The sequence below is a fragment of the Maniola hyperantus genome, chromosome 22, assembly GCF_902806685.2.
Source record: "Maniola hyperantus chromosome 22, iAphHyp1.2, whole genome shotgun sequence".
In the NCBI taxonomy this organism is placed as follows: Eukaryota; Metazoa; Arthropoda; class Insecta; order Lepidoptera; family Nymphalidae; genus Maniola; species Maniola hyperantus.
The window spans coordinates 8,503,554-8,529,459 of NC_048557.2; the positions used below are offsets into that span (position 1 = coordinate 8,503,554).

General features: G+C 37.0%; 1 protein-coding gene across 1 annotated transcript in view; it reads right to left on the reverse strand.

Annotated features, from left to right (window-relative positions):
• The window catches only part of LOC117992854 (uncharacterized), a 31,458-nt gene extending 7,288 nt beyond the window's left edge, over positions 1 to 24,170 (reverse strand). The window contains exon 1 of the mRNA XM_034980563.2: positions 23,465 to 24,170. Within this exon, the coding sequence (XP_034836454.1) occupies positions 23,465 to 23,951 (487 nt within the window). The 5' untranslated portion in view covers positions 23,952 to 24,170. The remainder of the gene's footprint in view (positions 1 to 23,464) is intronic.
• Between the last annotated feature and the right edge of the window lie 1,736 nt (positions 24,171 to 25,906).

Below are 25,906 nucleotides of genomic sequence, written 5' to 3' on the forward strand. Positions count from 1 at the left end.
AGGTAGGTACCTATCCTAGGTAGATATTATGTTAATTTTATTTTTGACACCTTTATATTTTAAAATTATTATGTAAAACAAAACAATGCCTTGGATTCATGCACTTTTATTTTTATATTCTTGTTTTATTATACTCAATATAATAAAAATGTCACGATTATTTTATACAATTTTTTCAGTAGGTCAACTGATCAAATCAACAGTGAAAGGCCAGAAAACTACAGGTAGTAGTTTTCTGGCCTTTCACTGTTGATTTGATACAAGTAGGTACTTTAACAAAAACTTTGTTTGTATAGGATTATAATACTCGTAAATTAAGTAAGAAATAATTTTAATCTGCCAATCCGCATTTGGTCAGCGTAGTGGACTACGGCCAAACCCTTCTCATACTGAGAGGAGACCCGTGCTCTGTAGTGAGCCGGCGATGGGTTGATCATGATCCTTTTAATTCAATGTGTAAAGCTTTGCCTGAATGATAGGCACCCTTAGGAAGAAATACCATCTGTAGTTATCCATATTGATTAGGTTAGGTATTTACTTAAATTGACGAAAATTGATGCAACTATACCTAATATATAAGAAAAGCGAAAAAAAAAATATTTTTTTAAATATTTTTTGATATTAGTATTATTAAAAATTTAGTATGCACCAGTTGCAACATAAGGTACTCATATTAAAATTAAGTATGTTTTGGTGAAACTTAGATTCTCCGAAGTGAACATATACAGCCATACAGCATACAGCAATAGCCTTCCAAGAAGTAGGTACCCTAAGCGATCCAAGTCGCAAATCATTAGTGAATTAAAGCTGGTATTATTGAGACTTGATTGCTGCGGCTCATGCTATGGACGTAAGCTTGTTTTTATTTTTTTATTAAGCTTTATTCAAACGTAAAGAAGGTAAGGAGCACGATCTCCATCTATCTATATATATAAAAGGAAAAGGTGACTGACTGACTGACTGACTGACTGACTGACTGACTGACTGATCTATCAACGCACAGCTCAAACTACTGGACGGATCGAGCTGAAATTTGGCATGCAGATAGCTATTATGACGTAGGCATCCGCTAAGAAAGGATTTTTGAAAATTCAACAATTCAACTCCTAAGGGGGTGAAATAGGGGTTTGAAATTTTGTAGTCCACGCGGACGAAGTCGCGAGCATAAGCTAGTCTATATAATTCAAAGTCCTGACTGACTGACTGACTGTCTGACTGATATATATATCAACGCCCAGCCTAAACCGCTGGTCCTAAAGACATGAAATTTGGAGGGTATATTCTTTGTAAAGAGTAGGTATCCACTAAGAAAGGATTTTTCGAAATTCCACCCCTAAGTGGGTTAAATGGGGGATGGAAGTTTGTGTGAAAGTCGGTCATTTTTCAAGTTATTTGCATGAAAATTGGTATTTGGGTTTCCAATCACAAATGAAGAAATACGTGTTTCAGTATTTTTGGAAAATTTGCCCATAAGGGTGGTAAAATAGGGGATGAAAGATTGTATGGGAAAGTTTTAATTATTGATATTATTAACTAAGGAAAATAGGTTTTTTCTTGAGGTTAGGTGTCAGCTAAGAAACGACTCTAAGAAAATCCCCCCCCCCCCCCCTAAAGGGATGAAATGGGGGGTTAGAAGGTTATATGAAAGTCCTATGTTTTTGAAGTTAGGGACGTGAAAATTGGTATTTAGATTAATAGCTTTAAATAATCTATAATCTATCTATATTATATAAAATTTAAAGTCCTAAAAAAAATGCCATTTGTTTCCTGTAGGCCACGCGGGTGAAGCCGCGAGCAGAAGCTAGTATTGTATAAAAAACTCAAACTCAAATATTTTATTCAAAGTAAGTAGGTACATGCGTAGTACACTTTTTGAGCGTCTTAAATTAGAAAAATCACAAAAACATAAAAATAAAATGTCAAATTAAAAAAAATAGTGTCCTAACATGTTCTAAGTAAAGGTAGAAGGGTTTTGGCGTACAGATAGCTATTAGGCATTAGCTATTAATATGACGTTGTAGACATCCGCTAAGAAAGAAATTTTGATAATTCAATGCCTAAGGGTAAGGGGATAACTGTTTTATCCCCTTACCCTTGATTGATTAGGGTTAGAAATTTGTGTTGTCCACTTGGACAATGTCGCGGACATAAGCTAGTTTACAATAAGCCATAGTAAAAGAACCCTGCATTTTCGGGAGGTTTTAATATTCAAATATTGATTCACGAAACCCCTAAAAGTGTAAAAGTAATTTACACTTATTCCTTTTTGGTCCTCGAATGTTTTATATGCACGTGCAGCCACTAACAAGATTAAAGTTTTTTATTTATTTCGACATGACTAACTTTATGCCTGTTACTCGAGAGTGCAACCAAGCGAGTCACTTGAAATTATAAACTTAGGTCCTACATACTAACTTATTCGTTTTTCAATTATTTATTTATAACTAGAGGATGCCCGCGTATTCGTCCGCGTAAGGTTTTTAAAATCCCGTGGGAACTCTTTTGTTTTCGGGGATAAAAAGTATCCTATGTCACTCTCCAGGTCTTTAACTATACCCATGCAAAAATCACATCAATCCATTGGTCCGTTGCGACGTGATTGAAGGACAAACCAATAAACCAACAAACCAACAAACAAACACACTTTCGCATTTATAATAGGGGTAGTGAAGGGGTAGTAATAGGTTTTGTATGAGACTCGTAAGAGTGCGTTTCCACTGTGTGTTTATTACGAGTTAGGTCAGATAGCCTATGTCTTCCACGGGATGTCAGCTAACTCTGTACCAATTTTCATCAAAATCGGTTAAAATGGTGGGCCGTGAAAAGCTAGCAGACACACAGGCAGACACACTTTCGCATTTATAATATTAGTATGGATTTATTCGACTCCGGCGCATTTTTTTTTATAATCACGCAAGGCAATCCAATAAAAATCTAAAAATCTTATGTTTTAGAATAAAACACCAATCTACCCAATTCTATTTCGTAGATAAAAATATTTTTCAGAACCGGATTCGTCGTTAAGTATGCATTTTATTTTAATATGAAGTGAATTAATTTTATATATTAATAAACAACATAAATCGTGTGATAGCCTAGAATCTGGTTAGGTAGATACCTATATAGATTTTAGATAAGTAGAAATAAAAAATAATGTTACATAAAAATAAAATGAGCATAAATTATTTTTTAAGAGCTTGGTCATTATACTTATATAATATTATTTTGGTATTTTCTACATAATTAAAATAATTGGACATCTTCTTAAGCACTAGACACACCGAGGCTGCTGGAAGCAGTCCGGATGAAATTCGGACGGAATTATTTTGGAACTAGCTGATGCCAGCGACTTCGTTCGCGTGGATTTAGGTTTATAAAAACCCGTGGGAATTCTTTGGTTTTCCGGGATTAAAAGTATCCTATGTCACTCTCCAGGTCTTTAACTATACCCATGCAAAAAATCACATCAATCCGTTGGTCCGTTGCGACGTGATTGAAGGACAAAGCAATAAACCAATAAACCAACAAACAAACATACTTTCGCATTTATAATAGGGGTAGTGAAGGGGTAGTAATAGGTTTTGTATGAGACTCGTAAGAGTGCGTTTCCACTGTGTGTTTATTACGAGTTAGGTCAGATATGTTCAGTCAACCAACCGCCGTTTTCACAAACTATAGGGAACTTCTAACAACAACTAACTATTACAACGTCGAAGTTCGACGTCACTGGCAGACTTCAATGTTATAGTCCGTACAAAATGAATTTTCACGCGCCATTTTTACTCTATGGGTCAACTGTCATGTCAAAAGTACGGTTCACAATACGATAACGACTAAAATCGTACTTTTGACATGTTAGTTGATACATAAAATTAAAATGGCGCGTGAGAACTCATTTTTTAAGCATTATACCTATAGTACGCAACAGGTCGAGATGGCAATCGGGGTAGGGACACCCCGAACACCCGCACAGCCTCCGCGCTAACCCGGTGCGGGCGAGCGCGGGTGACGTTCGGGTGTGCGGGGCGTCCCCCTGCCGTATACCCCGATTGCCATCTCGACTTTTTTTACTCCGCTATGTCCTTTGTGTGTTGCTCGCTTTAAGGTTTGTTTACTATATAGCACGCTTTCTTGCTTTGCATGTACCTATACCGTTAGGTTAAGGTTCTTGACCTTATGATTGTGCGTAAACACAATACGTAGGTATGTACCTACATACATAAAGAGTTTTACAACTTGTTTGTTTTTTGAATTATTTTTCATTTTGGCATTGGCTTATTTTTCTTACTCAAAAAATCATGACTAGGTTGATACAGGATGTTTTTTTTGTACTTAAAAAAAATTACTCTAAAAATTTGTACGAATATTGGGAAAGCCAATATTGACCGGACTATAATATAATTTATATCCCGTAGTGTGAAATAAGCTTCAGTCTTTATGATAACATTTCGATTTTTAGAATAAGTATATATATAGATTGAGACTAAAAATCATCTATCCGGTACGCAACGGAAATTCATGAAAAACATAATTTTTTATTTTAGCTTTTCAAGATTTGACAGTGTATGATGAAACAATACTGATCTAAGTAAGAATCAAACCCGGAACTTTGTTCCGAGTAAGCTTCTGTATGTTACCGCTGCGCCAAAAAGATCGCTATCTTTCGAGTCAATTTTTGTTATTCATGAGCAAAGTCAAAAAAAAACCTTGCATTCAAAAGTCAAGACAAGTCAAAGTTTATAATTCTTTGGCACGTGTTCGCAGAATCACTGAGCACTTTAAAGCTGTCATCGAAGCCCAAAGTGGAAAATAAGGCTGATCACTCACTGCCGCAACAGCCTCAACGCTGTTTCAAGAAGCCGCAACGCATTTTTCAATGCTAAAAGTTCAAATGACGTGAATGAACGATTTTCAGTACCTACCTTCTACAGTCTGTAAGCTCAAGACTTCTGTTGTAGAGTCCAAGAAAATGCTTGAAAGTAAAAAACTTATCTCGAGTAATGTACCTAAAATTGTGATTAGAATACAAAAAAAATCTGAGGTCTCCGGCTCGCTTCGCTTGCCATCTTCCTACTTTGCTTTTTTTGGCTGTATATGCTCACTTCATTCAGGTCCCTTTCGCGAGTTTCTAGCTTTGCGCTTTACAAAAACACTATAGCTACTTTAGGGCTACCTGCGTCAAAGGTATATCAACATGTAGGCAGTGAAACACAGGTGATGCTTGAAGTTTCTATTGAGATTCTTCGTAGCGAATTTTATTCCAGGTTGCATCTCCGAGTCTTTGACATTTTAGACCTTATTGCTCCAGGATGGGCTCGGCTCTGGGAATAGCTGGCTCACACTCGTCGTGAAAAAATGACCCAATCATTGTGCTAATAATAGCATCTTTATCAGAGGCTTGAGGAGGTTTTTATCTGGTGATAATGAGGAATTTGACCTATGCCAGTGATGTCGAAGCCTCGACGTTTCCTTAGAAGTTCCCTAACTGTCGTGAACTCTGGCAACTTAATTTTGCCTTGAGGCATAGCTTGAGGCAAAAGTAAGCGTTGCGTGAGGCTTTTGCGGATTGTCCCGTAGTATGTAATCAGCTTAATGTTACTTGTTATGAATAATATGATTATGTCCGTCTGTCCAGACGAGTAATAAAATCCTCGTTCGTTTGTTTTAATTAAAAGATTTTAGACTAGTTTTGATAAGTTGGAATAGATGGAATTTTCTAGTTGGAATATTTTCTGACCATAATTATATTTATTGAAATAGCTATTTACAGTTTTAAATTTTTTGGCCCAACCGTTCAACCGACTTTGATGAAATTTGGTACAGAGTTAGCTAATATCCCGGGGAAGGACATAGGCTACTTTTTATCCCGGAACATTAAAGAGTTCCCATGGCATTTGAAAATGGGATTCTAAATCCACGCGGACGAAGTCGCGGGCATCATCGAGTTTCACTATAAAATAAGTGTAGCAATTAAGAAAAGCTGTTTTCCCGATGTGCGTATGTGTGTGTGTTATCGGATAAATCCCTCGTTATCAGGATTCAGGGCACGGGCGGTCATTCACCAGCCTGCTTGCCTTGCGAGACCTAACTGTGTATGTTGTACGACACCAACAATATAAGAGGCTTTTTTTAGTAGGTTTTTTTTTTTTTAATTTATAGACTATAGCGCCTGGCTGCAATCAAACCATAAGAGGCTTTTATTTTCTTAGTAGGCTTTTTTTTAAAATTTATAGACTTGTGCTTGGCTGCAATCAGACGGTGGCAAGTGATGATGCTAAGGTGGTACGGCCTTTCGTAATATACGAGTAGGTACATAGATATAATTATAAAAGGAAAAGGTCTGACTACACCAACTTCAAACCCACATTTTAACCCCTTGGGGGTTGAATTTTTGAAACCCCATTTGTAGCGGATGCCTATGTCATAATAGCTAGTTGTATGACAAATTTCAGCCCGATCCGCTAAGAAAGGATTTTTGAAAATTCAACCCTAAGGGGGTGAAATAGAGGTTTGAAAATGTAGTCCACGCGGACGATGTCGCTAATATTATTATAATAATAAGGCCAGTGGCGTGCAGGGCATATAGCCATAAATGCACTGCATTATATGACCTGCCAGTAAATAGGTTCCTACCTAACAATGCTCAATATTAGTCATTTAATATGGCTAATATTCTTTAAAAAAAAAAAAAAAACTGGGTACTGTTAATATATTTCATCACGACTTCTGTATATCAACATATTTTTTTTGCCAGAATTCGTGTTCATATCCCAAATCAAAACCATACGCGTTGGAATTCCATCGCCATGACAACCATAACACAGTTTAGCTACCATACAGTTTGGTAATGCCCTAGAATGCTACCTGTACAACTATCGCCTAAAGTATAGATACTTAGGGCCAATTAAATTTAAATCAGTACCCTCATTATAAATGCGAAAGTGTATTTGTTTGTTGGTTTGTCCTTCAATCACGTCGCAACGGTGCAACGGATTGACGTGATTTTTGCATGCGTGTAGATAAAGACCTCTAGAGTGACATAGAAAACTTTTATCCCGGAAAATCAAAGAGTTCCCGCGGGATTTTTAAAAACCTAATTTCACGCAGACGAAGTCGCGGGCATCAGCTGTGTCTGTGTCTGTGCTGAATTTCGTCAAAATCGATTAAATGTATAGGCCGTGAAAAGATAGACAAACAGACAGACAAATAGATAGATACATAAATAGATTTTAAAAACCTAATTTCACGCGGACGATGTCACGGGCATCAGCTAGTCAGATATAAGACGTACGTATCTAAGGACAGACAAAGACTTGTACAGACACTGAACTCCATTGGGTAACCTCTCTGATTCGCCATAGTCGGGTAAGAAGAACTGCAAATTGTAACATTTTAAACATTCGTGAAAATAACCATGTCCCTAATCTTTGTATGATTGCTAAACAGTGGTTATTGCACAGATTTACATTGCTCTCTTTTAAGGGTGTGACACGAGCCTTATCAGTCAACGCGGAGTAATGAATAACGTGCTGTCAAATCGAACGTAATGGCTGACAAGGCTACTACATTATCCGTGTAAATATACACTTTAAAATCAAGAATTTTTTTAAGTTCATAGAAAAATCTACTTTAAACCCAAGAGTTAAGGTCGCAAATTGTGAAAAGTTCTAGAAGTAAATGCGTTTTTCTCCTCTGTGGTAAACGGTTAAGATTTCATTTTTCATTAAAAAATATTCATACAAATATCAACCTTATACCACGAAATTAAGTTTGCAAATTGTAACACTTTTCAGAAGCTTTAGAAAAGCTTTCACATGAGATGCGTGTTTTGGTATCGCGTGAATACTTTTCAAAATTGGAATATCCCGAATTCTATTCGATTGGGGTATCTTGGGAATCTCTTTAATTTGAATTTAGAACATTTGACGTTCTTTCTGCTGCCATGCAGGATGCTAACAAAATAATTTGATTTAAATTCGCAATCATATTTGCATCTTAATATCAAAATTGCGTAATAAGTCTAATTATTGTGTATACGAGTATAAGATTGTGTTAAATTCTTGGACGAATTTAAATTGCATGACAGAGCTTAAATTTGAATTTAGAATATTTTATAGGTTTATTTTTGCTGTCAAAAAATTCTTTAAGTTATTATAAGGTGTAACAGTCTTGGCACGGGTCACTCTGGTCTTGGGTCATGACTCTTGGTAGTCATGAGTCATGATAAAAATGAATTTTATTATTCTAGTACTACTTACAAGTTCGAACATGTCTTAGAATATAGGTATGTTCACGCCGTATGCAACTGCTGCCAAAACTTGTTCGAGGGAATTGGGAAAGAACAAATTAAATTCGTATTGAAAGGTCAATCCTCTTTGACCCAGGATGTTCGTACGCCGAATGACGTGACAAATGATCACATAGTTGCATCTTTTTCGACGAATTAAAAGGTAAATAGGTACCTACGTAGCTGGATTCTGTTTTTTGCAACTTAAAAAATATTCCTTTTTTTAGGGAGATTTATATGTATATCATTTAATTAGAGGATTAGCGGAAGCTGACCAGATCAGCTTCGCAACCCGTTGAGCTATGTCGGTTACTCTGGTTCTCCAACAGACTCCGAGCGGCCGCTTCATTCGCCCTTTTGCAGTGTAGGTGCAATATTGACTTAGAAATGCATTAACTATATACCTACCACAGTCATAGGGCACAGTGGTGGCCCCCCCGTCAGTCGTCGGTCGTCACGCACAGTGATCCGTTCCGGACGGTGGCACGGAATTTTAATGGGACTATTTTTGTTCCCAAGTCTTTTCCAGCCCGGTGGATTCAGAAGATAATGTTGCTGAACTACGCGACAGGTCGAGATGGCAACCGGGGACGGACCGCCCCGCACACCCGTACAACCCCCACAGCTAACCCGGTGCGGGTGAGCACGGGTGACGTCATACCCCAATTGCTATGTCAACCTATCGCGGACTACGCGACTTCGTCCGCGTGGATTACATTTTTCAAAATCCTGCGGGAACTCTTTGATTTTCCGGGATAAAAAGTAGCCTATGTGTTAATCCAGGGTATAATATATCTCCATTGCAAATTTCATCCTAATCCGTTCAGCTGTTTTTCCATGATTGAGTAACAAACATCCAAACATCCACACTTTCACATTTATAATATTAGGATTAGGACTAGCTGATTCCCGCGATTAGAAAGAAAATCAAAGAGTTCCCTCGGAACTGAAATGGAAATCTAAATCAAATCTAGTAGACAAAATCACGTTCATCAGCTGGTATCTTATAAAAAAAATAGGTAGGTATTATAAGCGCGCGTGACGTTTTCCTAATTGGATTGTGAATATTTTAAAATACTTTGCCGTAGGGGCTATACCGTGAAAAAATACATTAAGTAGGTATTAACTCTTTTATAATACTTTATTATTGTGCCAACGAATTTTATCACATTTTCTAGACACCTAGAAATGTGCAGTAGTGAATCTATCAGATCTCTAAATAGACACAGGTATTTGCCTGAATGTCTGGAGGTCATCTAAGTTTTTCTGTAAATCTACTTATAAAGGGTCAGGCCCATCTTTCCCACTGGGCACTTTGGGCACGTACCCAGGGCCCACTAGTCCCTGCCAGGTCACCAAACTATAACCGACCGACCGATATTTTATTACCGAAAAACATATTTATTCCGATAAAATCAAAGGTCAAAAAGACCCACTCAAACATAGAGCCCATAGAGATAGTTAGCTATAGTCAAGACTGACTTATATTCAATCCTTCTTGTTTACCCCCGACCACCCCGACCCACTACTCTGTCATGGTCATAGGGGCCCAATTATTCTAATGTGCCCAGGCCCTCCAATAGGTTAAAGATGGCCCTGTATAGGGTCTCCATGGTATACTAGTGGTGAGATCGTATGTATCTAATAGATCTATTGGTAGGTCCGTGTAAGTAAAAAATCGATTCGATTTCCGGCAAAGGCTATCGATTATAAACTCAGAGTTCAACAACCGGGTCTGCTTACGGTAGCCTCAGCATCCATGACAGACGGACAGACGCATCCTCGCATTGTTCCATTGTTTCCTTGTTACCGTGGTTATTGTTACATTTCCGAGATATAATAACATGTGGGCCACTGCAGTTTTAACTCGACTTTTTAGTTCCAACTCTAAATTGAAACTTCAGCGTAAAGTTGCGAAAGTTCGATCTTTCCTTCTACCAATTTTAATTTGACACAATCGTTACTTTGTATTGAGAGAGAGCCAGCACGTGCCAGACCTTCGTTATTTTATAAAAAGTTTCTCTGCGTAAATAAACGTGTCCCCAGCCCGGAAGGAACGATCCGCGACTGTGAAGTTAGGATCACTGATGCTGGGATTGTGTTATAAATCTTAGTGGTTCGGATGGAAATGAGGAGGCGAATCGCTTCGTACCTATCCGTGTAGTGTTGCCAGGCGTCCGGATAAAGCCGGACACAGTTAGGCTTTTTGGTTGCATGTACGGCCAAATTAAACGGTGTCCGGCCTGTCCGGCTTTTGTTAGGCTTTTTAAATTTGATCATTTTTTACATTTTGCAATAATAGTAGGTGTGAAGTGAAGAATGATGATTATTTAAATAGCACTGGTTCATTCATTAGGTTTGTTTAATTTTGTTTAATTCAAATAAGTAGATAGTATTAATAAGTGATTATTAAAGAAAGATAAAAGAAGATCAAAATAAGATTATTAAAGAAAGAAGAAAGAAGTTCAATTATTTTATTGTTCTTTTATTAGAATTTAAAGAGATTTTAAGGTAAAAAATATAAAAGCCATGTTTTTTTTGTTATACTAGCTTAGCTCGCGACTTCGTCCGCGTGGACTACACAAATTCATAACCCCTATTTTACCCCCTTAGGGGTTTAATTTTCGAAAATCCTTTCTTAGCGGATGCCTACGTCATAATAGCTATCTGCATGCAAAGCCCGATCCGTCCAGTAGTTTAAGCTGTGCGTTGATAGATCAGTCAGTCAGTCAATCCTTTCATATATACTATTATATATTAATTATATATTATTATATATTTGACCATGATAGCATGACCAAATAATTACGTAATGTCCTATGTATGTAATCCTAAGCCCTGACCAGTGACAACGCCTTCCGAAGTAGGTACTATCCTAACACAGTCAACAATGACTCACGCGCGGCATCGAACCTGTATACCGTGAGTCACGCGTTTTTTGTTCAAACTTGTAATATCAGAAATGTTAGGGTACGCACATTTAAACAAGTTAAAATTCTTAACGATTTATTCAAATATTCTATAATGGGTTCTACCTATTCTTGATCTAAATCAATAAATTGGTCTAAATCAACAAATCAATAAACCAACAAACAAACTCACTTTCGTATGGGTAGTGATAGTAAAATAATGATAGGTTGATATTTAATCCAACATCTGACCATCAAAAGGAGTGATTTATTATCTATTTTGAATAAATCGTTTGACTTTGACTTTGACTTGACTTTAGAAGAAAGCTCCCCACAAAAAATTTAAACTATAAGTTATATGAAAGTTATGCCTTATTAACGCTCTTCAATCGAAAAAGGCCATAGACACCTTAAGGGTGCAGTATAATAATGGGTTCAGGATGCTGTTGGGCTTGCCGCGGTTCTGTTCAGCGTCAGAAATGTTCGCAGATGAACGGACTGATGACTTCTTTGCAATAATGCGGAAGAAGTCATCATCACTGCTAACAAGGCTGGGTTCAAGTACCAACCGCATCATGAACATGTATGCGAGCAAGATGGACTCACCAATGCTTCAACACTTTGTTCAAGTGTTGGTGAGGCCACATTTGTAAATGTAAAAAATGTAAACTGTCTTTTTGCCACAATTATAGTAGTACATAGTTACTAACATTAGTTTTTTTTTTTTTAATATTACAATAAAACTTAAAGCTAGCCTTATCTAATTACTATATAAATCATGACCGCGTGGAATGGTGCCAAGAATACTGGCTGCATTTCCGCGCTGGACAGCCAGGCTGATCCGTTGCGCAAAAATTAGCCAGCCCTTCTGTCACCAGATGAGGCTATTAATCGCGGTGAAATGTCTCGTAAAAAATTTTTAGCACTAAGACTCCATGGCCCCAGGGTCTCCGCGGCAAACGGCACAAAAATGTAACTTTCTATAAGAGAGGCATACTTGCGCCGCTTGCCGTTTTCAGCTGTTTCTGCTGCGGCTCCGGCTAAACATTAATTTTTAAGTGAGTCTGTCTACTAACAAATTGAGCCATAGTTGCTTTGAATAAAAATATTTTATTTATTTATTAACATTGACGTATAACTTATTTTCATTCAGGTATAGGTAGGTATCTAGGTAACCCGCTAAAAAAATCATTAAAATGAGATTCGCAGTTTCAAAATGTTTGCAGATAAGCAGACTTATCGTGTAAAATTTTAGAAAATAAAAAGCAAACATGTAGCTATGGTGATCGGTGTCAAGTGGCCACACCTGTATACGAGTATATGCCCTGCACGGAATGTAACCCACTATCCTTATCAACACCAATATTAGCTTATCCGTAAACCCGGGTACCTATCTGGTATGTAAAAGATTGGCGTATAGAGTGACTATAATATGGCCTTTTTTCCGCTGGTAAAAATGCTATTAGGCATGCCGCACAAGGGCGGGTATGTGGGACTCACTCGCGGTTATTAGGGTTCCGTACCTCAAAAAGAAAAACGGAACCCTTATATGATCACTTTGTTGTCTGTCTGTCTGTCTGTTTGTCTGTCTGTCTGTCTGTCTGTCTGTCAAGAAACCTACAGGGTACTTCCCGTTGACCTAGAATCATGAAATTTGGCAGGTAGGTGGGTCTTATAGCTGGCTTTAGGGAAAAAATCTGAAAACCGTGAATTTAGGGTTAGATTACACAAAAAAAATTAAATTGTGGTCATGAACTAATAATAAGGTTTTTAATATTTTTAATATTCGAAGTATATAATAGTAAGTACTATATCAAGTGGGGTATCATAATATGAAAGGGCTTTACTTGTGAATTCTAAAACAGATTTTTATTTATTTTTATGCATCATAGTTTTGAATTATCGTGCAAAATGTCGAAAAAATACGACTGTAGTACGGAACCCTCAGTGTGCGAGCCTAACTCACACTTGGCCGGTTTTTTTAACCGCCTTCAGCATACCCACTAAAAAACCTATCGGTACCGTCCGCGTCAAGTACAGACGTCTTAGGATGCCGGATATCGGATGCGACTGAGAGACTATAATATGGCCTGGTAAATAAATAAGACTAAGATTTTTTTTTCATCATCATCATGATCAACCCATCGCTGGCTCACTACAGAACACAGATCTCCTCTCAGAGTGAGAAGGGTTTTGGCCACAGTCTACCATGCTGGCCATATGCGGATTGGTGGACTTCCCACACCTTTGAGAACATTATAGAGAACTCTCAGCCATGCAGGTTTCCTCATGATGTTTTCCTTCACCGTTAAAGCAAGTGATATTTAATTAATTAAAACGTACATAATTCCGAAAAGTTAGAGGCGCGTGACCGGGATCGAACCCCCGACCTCCGATTAGAAGGCGGACGTCCTAACCACTAGGCTATCACAGCTTTTGGTTTTGCACGAGTCTGACTCGCACTTGGCCGGTTATTTATTATACGTGTATATTTTCAGGAAATTCCCACGAAATAGTCACCCTTTCGAATGTCGTCCCGTTGTCTAGATGCTATCAAAATATGGGTTATTTAAACGTTTACCTACTGATAAACGTTCAAACTTATATCTGTGCCAGTTTTGATAAAAATATCCTATGCAATTTCATGTTTGTATACAAAATCAAACATGGACTGGACACTTTGTAAGTGTAGATATGATAAGTCGATAGTGAAATGTTTTTTTAATAAAGATAAGGAAATTATTCTTTAGCGCTGATATCTGACTTTTTTTGAACATTTTAATTACTTTTCAATAACGCTTAACTGTATTTCTTCTTCTGGATTAGACAACTTAAAAAATATTAACGAAATGAAGATTGCTCGCACAGTGTCCATATTATTTTGATAGCTTATTTTTTCTAATAATTTATATAGTTTTTCTTTTTGTAAATAATATAAGTTATAATATAAACTAAAAACATATATTTATTGTCAGTCCAGAATATACCAGAAGGTTTTGATATTTAAAAAAAAATTACAAGAAGTCAATACGCTTTATAAATTGCTACACCATTTATTACACGAAAACAGCAGTCGAAAATTATTTAGCGCCGCGAGCCATAATTAGCAAGGTTTATTAAAATTTTAATACCCTGGTCGACGAACTCCCCAAATGATAGTGTCATACTTTTAAATTTGTCAGTTTTTATTTATTGCATAATTATTATAATTACCTACTGCTCTTTTTTCCGCAGATATTTGATTAGACTGCTGTTGAAGATTTTAGTCATTAAAAAAAAGTTTTACGTAAAAATGATCTTTTAGACAAATATACACACAAGACTCACCGACAGTGTACACATTTATTAAATGATATTTTTTCTTTGTACGATAGTGCTGCTACTGTTTCTATTTTAGCAACTCTGTGACCTACCTAATTATTATTATTTCTATTAAACTTGATGAACAAATAGATCCCTGCAATTATTAACTTATTTCTTTATTTGATTTTGGGGTTCGTTTAGTATTCGGGCTGGTGTTTTACACCTAGATCGGTACCCTCATTATTATAAATGCGAAAGTATGTTTATTTGTTGTTTTATTGGTTTGACGACCTCCATGTCACAGTGGTAAGTGTTGTTGTCTTATTAGTGGGAGGTCCCGGGTAAGATTCCGGATCCCCGAAACGCACGTTAATTTTAAAATAGCTGAGACAGATGAACCGACGGACTGGACAAAACTATAAGGGTTTCTGTTACGGATCCCTAAGAAACACTGTCAATGTAGAAATCGTGCACCAAATCCGTAACGTTACACGAAAGTAATTTACTACGTGACTGTGATATAAAAAATACCGTGTGAGAATTTGTCCAATTACAGTAAAGTATTGTAAGTAGAAAAGATACGTTCTTTCTCACACTGCTCTAGCTTCAAGGGTCATCGCACGCTAAAACGACTTAAAACCAAATGGCTTGAAGCAAAGCATTGAGCAAAAATAAGTAAAAAAAACCAATAGATAATTACTTAATATTAGCTTTATCTATTGGTTTATCAGTCAGTCAGTTTCTGCTTCTATAAAGATTAATATCAATGGTGGTTATAGGTATGTTTTTGCGTTAGTTTCCCTGTTCTAGGCGTGACACAAGATACGGATGCCGCATTTGTCCCGCTGCGTTGCGGGACGTCGACCTCGATGCGCGCTCCAAACCTGACTTTAATAATAGAACTTTAGATTTATTCTGTGACTAGCTGATGCCCGCGACTTCATCCGCGTGGATTTGGGTTCTTAAAAATCCCGTGGGAACTCATTGATTTTCTGGGATAAAAAGTAGTCTATGCCACTCTCCCTGGTCTTTAACTATCCCCATGCAAAAAATCACGTCAATCGGTTGCTCCGTTACGACGTGATTCAAGGACAAACCAACAAACCAACAAACAAACACACTTTCGCAATTATAATATGGGTTGCGTTAGTTTCCCTGTTCTAGGCGCGATACAAGATGCGGATGCCGCATTTGTCCCGCTGCGTTGCGGGACGTCGACCTCGATGCGCGCTCCAAACCTGACTTTAAATAGAACTTTAAATTTATTCTGTGATTTAGGTTCTACCTACTAGTGTATGAAATGTGATGTATAGAGGGAAATATTCCTGGCTTCCATACAGGACAACCCGCATGCAACATCATCAAGTTTTTAGTCTGTAATATCATCGATATTTTTATTTATTTACTAGCTGAAGCCTGCGACCCGCGTGGATTTAGGTTTTTAACAATCCCGTGGGAACTATTTGTTTTGTCGGGATAAAAAGTAGCCTATGTCACTCTCGGTCTATATCTATAGACCCATGCAAAAATCACGTCAATCCGTTGCACCGTTGCGACGTGATTGAAGGACAAACCAACAAACAAACACACTTTCGCAGTTATAATAAGGGTACAGATTTTTTATTTTAATTTTTAACATAAGCAATTATTTCTTTAAAATTAAAACTTACGAACATAGTTCTTCATTATGTCTACAACATTATTACAAATATGAAAATTATAGAATACTAGCTGATGCCCGCGACTTCGTACGCATGGATTTAGATTTTTAAAATCCCGTGGGAACTCATCAATTTTCCGGGATGAAAAGTAGCCTATGTCCTTCCTCGGGGTATAAGCTAACTCTGTACCAAATTTCATCAAAATTGGTTGAACGGTTGAGACGTGAAAAGCTAGCAGACAGACAGACAGACAGACAGACACACTTTCGCATTCATAATATTAGTATGGATAATATTAGAAAATATAATTATGAAAAAAAAACGTTTTTCTTCCCGTAAATGTAGTCCAAGAAAAACGTTTTCGCTTTTTGAATATCTGGCAAATCACAGACACTGATATAATATTCCAGAACGTACCTACCTCCTCGTATCTTGAAAATTTCATTGAGTTTGATTTGTCAATATTCAAATAAGAACCAAACTACGTTGTATGAAGCATGGACCTAGAAGATGTACATCTGTGGTATGAAGCGAGTTACAAAGAGTACCCAGTTAATTACCAACAGCAGGTAAAATAAATCAATTAGGAAACCCCATATTTTCATGTATTTTACTTTACACCTATCGACTGTTTATCTAAATAGATGGCGCGTGGTCAGACAAAAATAAATTCCATAAAATTTAGATCGATGTGTTCCGATTTCCGATCATAGACGAAATCAGAAAGAAATAAGTTCATTAACCGAGACGATAACTTGTGAGGAATCTCTTCTATCATTAAACTTGAAATAATGATACAATTTTATATCTATGGGGGTTTTTTATTGCTTACACTTAGGGTTGGCACCAAATTTAATATCTTATTAAATGAATATTGAAATTAAATGTGAATATTTAAAGGTATTGCATTGCGTTGAATGTTTTTTAAATATTATTTTTTTAAACCAGCTATTTTTGTACAAATTATCATTCGTGTCTTGAAAAGTTAGGGCTAAAGGCAATCTTAATAATCATGTCCCGCAAAAAATCCACAAAAAATCGGGACGATTTTTTCTAAATTAACTTTATTAATTAGGCTGCCTGCCTACTTAGTTAATTTAGAAATTGGTACACAATATTCCTTGCATATTTTTAGTACATAACATATTATATTCAGTTTGGTATTATTTTCCTGCATAGGTATATTATGTATATTTATGTATGTGCAATATTTCTAGAATTTTTAATACAGCAGCCTCTAATGTCAAGCTATACAAATAAATTATGAAACCATAATATTAAAAATAAAACATATTACGACAATTCAACCTTTCTATTTCAGTTAACAACCCTATTTAATGCGTGTACTCACTTTGTCCTCGACAAATTTTAAAATGCGGTCCAGAAAGTAGAAAGTCGCTTGTAGCAGCTGTAACTAAGGTTACGAATGTACTCAAAAAAACATTCATCGATGGTAATACACTCAAGTGTTAGAAGGTGGAATAAAAAACGTAATGGTGTGGTGACGTCACAGGCCGATGAACCTTCACCATCGGATTTTGACAGTCACTGCTTTAATTTCCAATAATATAATGAATTTAAATAAACCATTGGAAATTAAGGAAGAGATACTTCCGTTTGTCAATTGTATTAATAATGCTATAATAGTTATGTCTACGTGTGTTTTTAAATAGTAGGTAAGCTTTAGAGGAAGCAATGAAATTAATAGAATTTTATCTTGTAACTTTAGACTTTATGCTTTATTATAGTTTCGGTTGGTAATCGTCTAACAAAGTTAGTTGAAAAAAAATCTAGAGACAAGGTTAATTTGATAAAATTACATGACTGTGAAATAATAATATCTCAGAGTCGTGGCAGATTAGTGTCGCTGTTTTTAATGAGTTTTTCAATATGTTCTATGATTGAAATTTTGAACAGATCTTTTCTCTCAGCACCATTTTTGGTATTGATTGATTTTTGATTTTGCAAATATATGGATTCAACATTTCCAAAAAAATTAACGACCAAAAATCAAAGACAGGATTTTGACCGATGTTAGTGTTAGTCATTGTCGTCTCAATTAATTAATGCCCACTTTTAGATATAGATTTTTTGTAGGGATTGCCACGGTATTATTTTAGTACATAGTACTATTGAGTAACGCTATACCATGTTATCCATATTTCCATACTTAATATTATAAATGCGAAAGTGTGTCTGTCTAGCTTTTCATCACATATTTTGACGAAATTTGACACAGAGATATCTTGCATCCCGTGGGAGAACAATAAGCTAGTTTTGGTCCCAAAAACTCAAAGAGTTCCCGTGGAGTTATAGAAAACCACACGAACCAAGTCACGGACATAATCTCATCTAGAATTCTTATTCAGCTTCATCTAGGTTTAACGACTGGCGACTATGCCTCTTGAGTCTTGCCAAGTTTGCAGTTATATGGACATACTATACAAATAATCCTGTATATTTTAATATATTAAGTACATGTAAACAAGTCGCGTTCACTCCATTTTCAAATGCACTTGCGCATACAATATACAGTAAGTACTAAGTAAAAAGCTTTGGAGCTTTGGATTTATTTAAATGCTAGCCGCAGATGCATATCTGTTCGAGATCGTTGAACCTGGACGACAAACCTGATATATTTTCCGTATTCTGCGGTCCGGCTAGACTAGACAAGATTTAGCTAGGTTATATTTAAGACCTGTCGAGTGTTTGTTTAACTATGATCTATCTATTTTACCCTTGTCAAATATTTTGATGCATTAATGTGTATGACTGCTTATTATTAGTACCTAACTAAATAGTTGTCTTGATTACAGCTAAGGGACAGCTAAAAATTAAGAATTTTTTATTTTACACATTCATAAATTAAACATATTAACGAGTATGTTTGACTAGATGATGATGATGATGTCCACGGCTTCGCCCACGTGGATTTAGGTTTTTCAAAAATCACATGTCAACTCTTTGATTTTTCAGAATAAAAAGTAACCCTTTTCTAAGATGTAAAAAGTATGCCCTTTTCTAAGATGTCAAGTATCTTTGTACCTGTTTGTTCTGTATTCTGAGTACCTACCTAATTTCATAAAATTGTTTAAATGGATGGGTCTTTAAAAGTCCCTTGGGAACTCTTAGATTTTCCGGTACAAAAAGTATCCGTGAAAGTTAGCAGACAGACATCTTCCTCAGAGACAAACCTTTTTACCCTATTAAAACTAGCTTACTTTTCGTAGAGTTCATATTGAATTCTGATAAAACGTTTTACGTTTTAGCCGTAATAATTGCCTATCATTTATTTAATAATCAACATGACACGAATTCATTCACACGTCGAGGAGAAAAGGGAACACAAACATATGCCGAAGCAACAAGAACACGTAAAGCTCCACCAAACAATACCGAACCTCAATCAACTCCTGGATCTTATAATTCCATAGAAAATTTACTTCTAAAACAAAGTGAAAAAATTGACCTCTTACTACAACAAATAAGTACCCTGTTGGGGCTTATCACCACACTCGTTACTAAAATTTCAAAATGAATTCTTTACGCATCGCTACGTGGAACATAAACGGTCTCACTGGTAGAAAAGATGAATTAGTAGCCTTCATAGCCGCTAACAAGCTGGACGTTGTTCTTATTTCGGAATCCCACGTAACGGTCAGAAGCATATTTGAAATTCCTGGCTATTGTAGCTATTTGACTCCTCATCCAGATGGCGGAGCCCACGGTGGAACTGCAATAGTTATCAGGAATAATTTGAAGCACCACTTGCTAGATCACTACAAAACACCCCATATCCAAGCCACTACAGTCAAAGTTCATGAGAAGTCGGAGTTCATTACGCTTTCAGCCATCTACTGCCCGCCTCGTCACAAAATCGACGAAGGTATGTTTTCCAAATATTTTAAAACTCTGGGCAATCGATTCATTGCCGGTGGTGACTGGAATGCGAAAAATACCTTCTGGGGCTCGCGCTACACCTTTCCACGTGGAAGAGAACTGAAGAGTAGTGTCGATATAAATCATTTACTTACCCTTTCGACGGGCGAACCGACGTATTGGCCTTCTGATCCCAGCAAAAGACCTGACCTCCTGGACTTTTTTGTAACCAAAAATGTATCCCACCTTTATACTAAAATTGAATCAAGTCTAGACGGATCATCAGACCATTCCCCATTGATCTTGGAGGTGAGTAATACTGTTCTATCAACGAGTGAAAACCAAGATAAGCTGCATAACTACAAGACGGACTGGGAATCCTACCGAGATTATCTCAATAATAATATTAACCTTAAAGTTCCGCTCCAGAACACCGATGACATCGATAATGCTGCTGCATATGTGACAAATTTAATCCAAGTTGCAGCATGGATTAACACTCCTGTTCTAAATCCTAAACAAGATAGGATATACCTTCCATCAGACATAAGATCTAAAATTAAGGAAAAAAGGCGACTCAGACGTGTCTGGCAAAGCTCACGCTGCCCGCATGACAAAACTAGTCTAAATCGTGCAATAAAAGAACTTAAAAATATACTAAAAGACACATCTAATTACACGATCAGAAATCAACTTGAACAGTTATCACCGACAGGTCGTGGAGATCGATCTCTGTGGAAGGCTACAAAGACTCTTAATCAGCCTCAACAAATATTTCCGCCTATTAGAACAGGTTCAACTTGGGCTCGAACTGACAGTGAAAAGGCGGAAGCTTTTGCTGTCCACCTCAGCAATGTATTTCGGCCCAATGACTCCTCTGATCCAGACGATCCAGAAATTCAAGATATCCTTAGCCAAGATCTACAGATGTGTCTACCTCTAAAACCAGCTTCGCCTAGAGAAATTTCAAAAACCATAGCTTCTCTCGATTGCAAGAAAGCTCCCGGATTTGATCTGATCACCCCTCGGTTACTCAAGGAACTTCCTAAAAAGTGTCTAGCTTTTTTGGCAAACCTTTTCAATAGTATGCTCCGTAAAAGCCACTTTCCCGACATCTGGAAAGTAAGCCAAATTATCATGATACCCAAACCAGGTAAACCACCTGAAGAAGCCACCTCTTATCGACCTATTAGCCTTACTCCTGTTCTATCGAAGGTCTGGGAAATAATATTCCTGACTAGACTAAAAGACGCTCTGGATGGCAGTGATATTATTCCAGGACACCAGTTTGGCTTTCGCAAAAAACATTCGACCACAGAACAAGTTCACAGAGTCTACCATACAATACGCCAGTGTCTAGAAAAGAAAGAATATTGCTCTGCTGCGTTTCTCGATGTTCAACAAGCCTTCGATAGAGTATGGCACAAAGGACTGTTGGCCAAAATTAAGACATTTTTACCTCATTCCATGTTCCTCTTGCTGGCATCATACCTAGACAATAGAATATTTCAAGTAAAGCAGCGAGATGCTAGGTCTAGCTTTTATACATGCTTCGCGGGAGTTCCCCAGGGTTCAGTTCTCGGTCCAGTACTATACAACATCTTCACTTGTGACGTTCCACAATCACCAGATGTCACCATAGCTACGTTTGCCGACGATGCTGCTTTCCTTTCGTGTAATAAAGATGCCAATCAAGCTAGTAGCCGCCTACAAGAACACCTCAATAAAATCAACACTTGGCTGACCAAGTGGCGTATAAAAGCAAGTGCCTCCAAATCGCAACATGTAACATTTGCTTTAAAACGGGGCGATTGTCCTCCCGTGAAGCTAGGTAACGATGAATTGCCAACAACGACTTGCGTCAGGTATCTTGGATTTCATCTGGACCGACGTCTAACGTGGAAGTATCACATAGATCACAAAAGAAATGAACTTAACACTCGATTCAGAAATCTGCTTTGGTTGCTTGGTCGGCAATCCACGCTATCCCTTAACAACAAAGTACTTGTTTACTGCACTATATTGAAACCCATTTGGCTGTATGGCATACAGTTGTGGGGCACAAGCTGTAAGACCAACATCATGCGGATTCAAAGGGTTCAAAACAACATACTAAGGACAATAACTAGTGCGCCCTGGTTTACACGCAACGATGAATTGCACCAGTACCTGGATATGCCAACTGTTTCCGAGGAAATAAACAAGTACTCCAAAAAACACAAAGTTCGCCTTGCCAAGCATCCAAACCCACTCGCCAACTCACTTCTAGCTGCCCCTAGAGTAAAAAGACTGAAACGAGCTGATGTGCTCGATATCTGATGGACGTGGGAGCAGTGGCCAATGGCTCCCTCGTTTCTCAATAACAAATTCAGCACAATAAATCTGCTTATAGTCCCCCGACTGATTGCAGATAATGACAAGAAAAAAAAAAAAAAAAAAAAAAAAAAAAAAAAAAAAAAAAAAAAAAAAAAAAAATTTATTTAATAATCATGTAATATTTGACCCTCTGTTAAAATTAAAAACCCCCAATTAAACACGATCGATAAGAAAGACAATCATATTATGACCTTTTATAAGATGTGATGTTCATTGTACATCTAACATAATATGACTTTATAAACCCATCATCAGTAGGTATAAGCTAATATACGCTTATATATTATGAATTCTAATGATTTGGAGCGCGGGAACTTGGAGTGACCACCTGGCTTTATATTATCCGGGTTTTTACGTATACTATTATACCTACTTTGTGACACCCTTTTGTCTTCACCTACTTTGTATCAATAACACAAAGCAATAACAAACATTTGCCTATTACCCTCAGCCTTGGACTTCCTTTCTACAACATTGTACCTTTTTACTGATTTTCATAGTGCTTTTTAATTTTTAAGATGCAAATTGGTTGATCTGGCAGGTATATAAAAGCTTAATTTAACCCATACCCATAATGGATTTCTGCGTGGCATCTTACTATAACGCAAAATCCTTTTTGAAACACCGTAAAAGTAATAACTAGTTAGGCATTCGTAGGTAACAAGACCTGAGATAGTTAAAAAATTATAAAGTCCCCAATTACCGCTGCTAGGAATACTTCTAGTCATAAACACAGTGCTCACCACAGTGCCACAAGTTGGTAATTCCCTTGATAAGATAACGTAGAAGAGATTAGAGAAGCTAGAAAAATAAGCTAGAAAAATTGCAAATTACGATAATAAAAAGAAAACAAATCATCAAAAATCTGTTCTATGAGTTAAAACATGTGGGGGACCAACACTATAATTTTCACTGGCAATATTATGACAAATAAAGAAGTTATCATACAGGCTAAAAAACTGGCTTCAGTTTAATAATGCCAGTGTTCTGTTTCGACTCTTTTATTTGTCAGAGCTACAAGATCATTGAGGATTTAAAAAAATACTGACCTGTCATTTGCAGCTGTCTTCTCGACGCAGGAGTTCTCGGAGTGCGTGGTGTCCTCGATGCTCGAGGAGTCCTCGGTGTCCTCGGACTCCTGGTAGGAGTCCTAGGTGAACTGCCAGCACTGCGTCGTGAAGGTGAACCGAGCACCCGTAAGTCCGTATTCTCAACACAGGCTAATGCTTCCGCTCCAGTCCTTGGACTGTTTGGACTACCATTTTCCTTATTCTCGTCGTAAAATTTAACAGGTGAGTCCAATTTAGCTCCTTTATAAGCGCAATCAGTTTCAATGTCAAAGTTGAATCTCCTTATGAAACGTTTCCTTTCCCTTGCGTACTGCTCTGCCATGAGACGCTTGGTCTCATCCCTGTCTGGCGCTCCAAACAGACACTTGCAGCTTCCACGCCTCCGTCTTGGAGTGTTAGTCCTCAGTGCCATGGTAGACGATATCTCAAACCTCCGTTGCTTGGGTGTACGTCCGCCAGCGGCCATCGTTTCGCGTCAGGTGAGCTCCGACTGGTTCACAGAAACATCTGACTAATAATCTCCCGAGAGAAAACAGCTGTCAGGTAGCGCGAGAGGGATGGAGTTAGGCGTGCGAGCGGGGGCGGTATGGCGCACCTGGCCAGCGAAACCGCGCCAATTCTAACCTCAAAATACACTGTAGCGTGCGCGCGCGCTTGAAGACTTCGTCCGACCGACTGACGCTTCGTTTCCCGCGCATCGCCATCACCGTGCGCTTGCGCCGATTTTGGCAGCCACTTGGCGCGCAAACCCTCAACAATAGCCCCAAGGACGCTTTTTATACGTCTCGGGATACAGGTGTACTTCTTAAAAGGGGCGAAAACAAAATTTCGAGTATCAATGCCGCGTAACACCCTTAGATTAATGGTGATTTATAAATAGAACATGACATCGTTATCGGTTGCCCGGTAGATAATAGATTTGTATGAAGTAATAATGTCGTCACTCGTCATTATAATATGTACCTACCTATTACCGAATTTCCAAGTTTATTGTAATTTGTAACTGATTTTTGTTATAAGAACATAAGTTCTTTCGACGCATTAATAATTTAAGAGGGATTTCAATTTGTATAGTTAATTTTTACACCCATACCTACCTACTAGATAACTACTATTCAAAAGGGACCACTTGTTTTTGTTCACTATTCGTTGGGAATAATAATTCAAAATTAATAGCAACTAGACAAAACACACCTGTGTTTAAAATATGAGTCAGTTGATTTATTCACGATTGTTTCCATTATTTTAATGAATCCATACTAATATTATAAATGCAAAAGTGCGTCTATCTGTCTATTTGTATCTGTATATTTTATTTTTATACGTAATTTTAAAGTTTTTGGTTTTATTGTTAATTTGGTTTTGATTGTATGTTTTTTTTTCGTGGCACTGATCCAGTTAATTGATTGCCTCAGCTTACTGGATTTAATTTTTAACATCTCTTCTCTTGTCCCTATTTCCTTTTTCGTTTTTCTCCTTCTATCTAGTTTTCTCATCGCAAGCTGTGGCAATCACTAAGTGGGTCTACATAATAGCATTTATATGTATCTATTTCTTATTGTGTAGTTGTAAGTTTTCTTTGTGTAACATGTTGATTGTCCTTTCAAATAAAAAAAAAATAAAAAAAAATAAAAAAAAAAATTGTCTCTCCGTTCCCATCCGTTTAACAGATTTTAGCAAAATTTGGAAAAATTTGGCAAGAAATCAAAGTTCCCACAGGATTTTTAAAAACCTACCTATATCCATGCGGATCAAGTCGCAGGCGTCAAATACTTTTTTAAATTCAGATACAAGTTATCCCTTGACTGCAATTTCACCTGGTGGTAAGTGATGATGCAGTCTAAGGTGGAAGCGGGCTAACCTGGCTACTCACGTATTAGGTGTGTACTTAGGTAGAAGAAAATAAGCGGGAAAGATCTCAGCGAAACGGGATAGTGAATGTGACAACCCTATTTTAAAAGTCCCGCAAAAAAGTTAATTTGATTTTTAAAATATTGCTTGCCATAAAATATTACTTTTAAAAGTGCATTAAGTATTCTGAAATTAACAACAAATAGTAAATCTAAATCAATATTTTACGATCTCATTTAACGACAAAATTGAAATGAGTTTCGATCATTATTGAAATGAAATAAAAATCAAAATGGCCTTCTAATAAATTTTCAGCAATAAAAATTGTGTTTTTGTTTATATTTTTGATTCTGTGCATATTTTTATACTTAGTTGCTTTTTGTTTTTAGGTAGGTATAATAAAAATCAGACACAAAATTAAAAAAATATAAAACATATTTAGCTCCTCATGAAAAAGTCGAAAGCCGATTTGTGCAAATTTTTTTGTAAGTAATTTATTTCAATATAACTCGCGTGCCATTGATTTTACAACTCTTAGAATAAATACCTACTACCTAGGTACTTCATTCA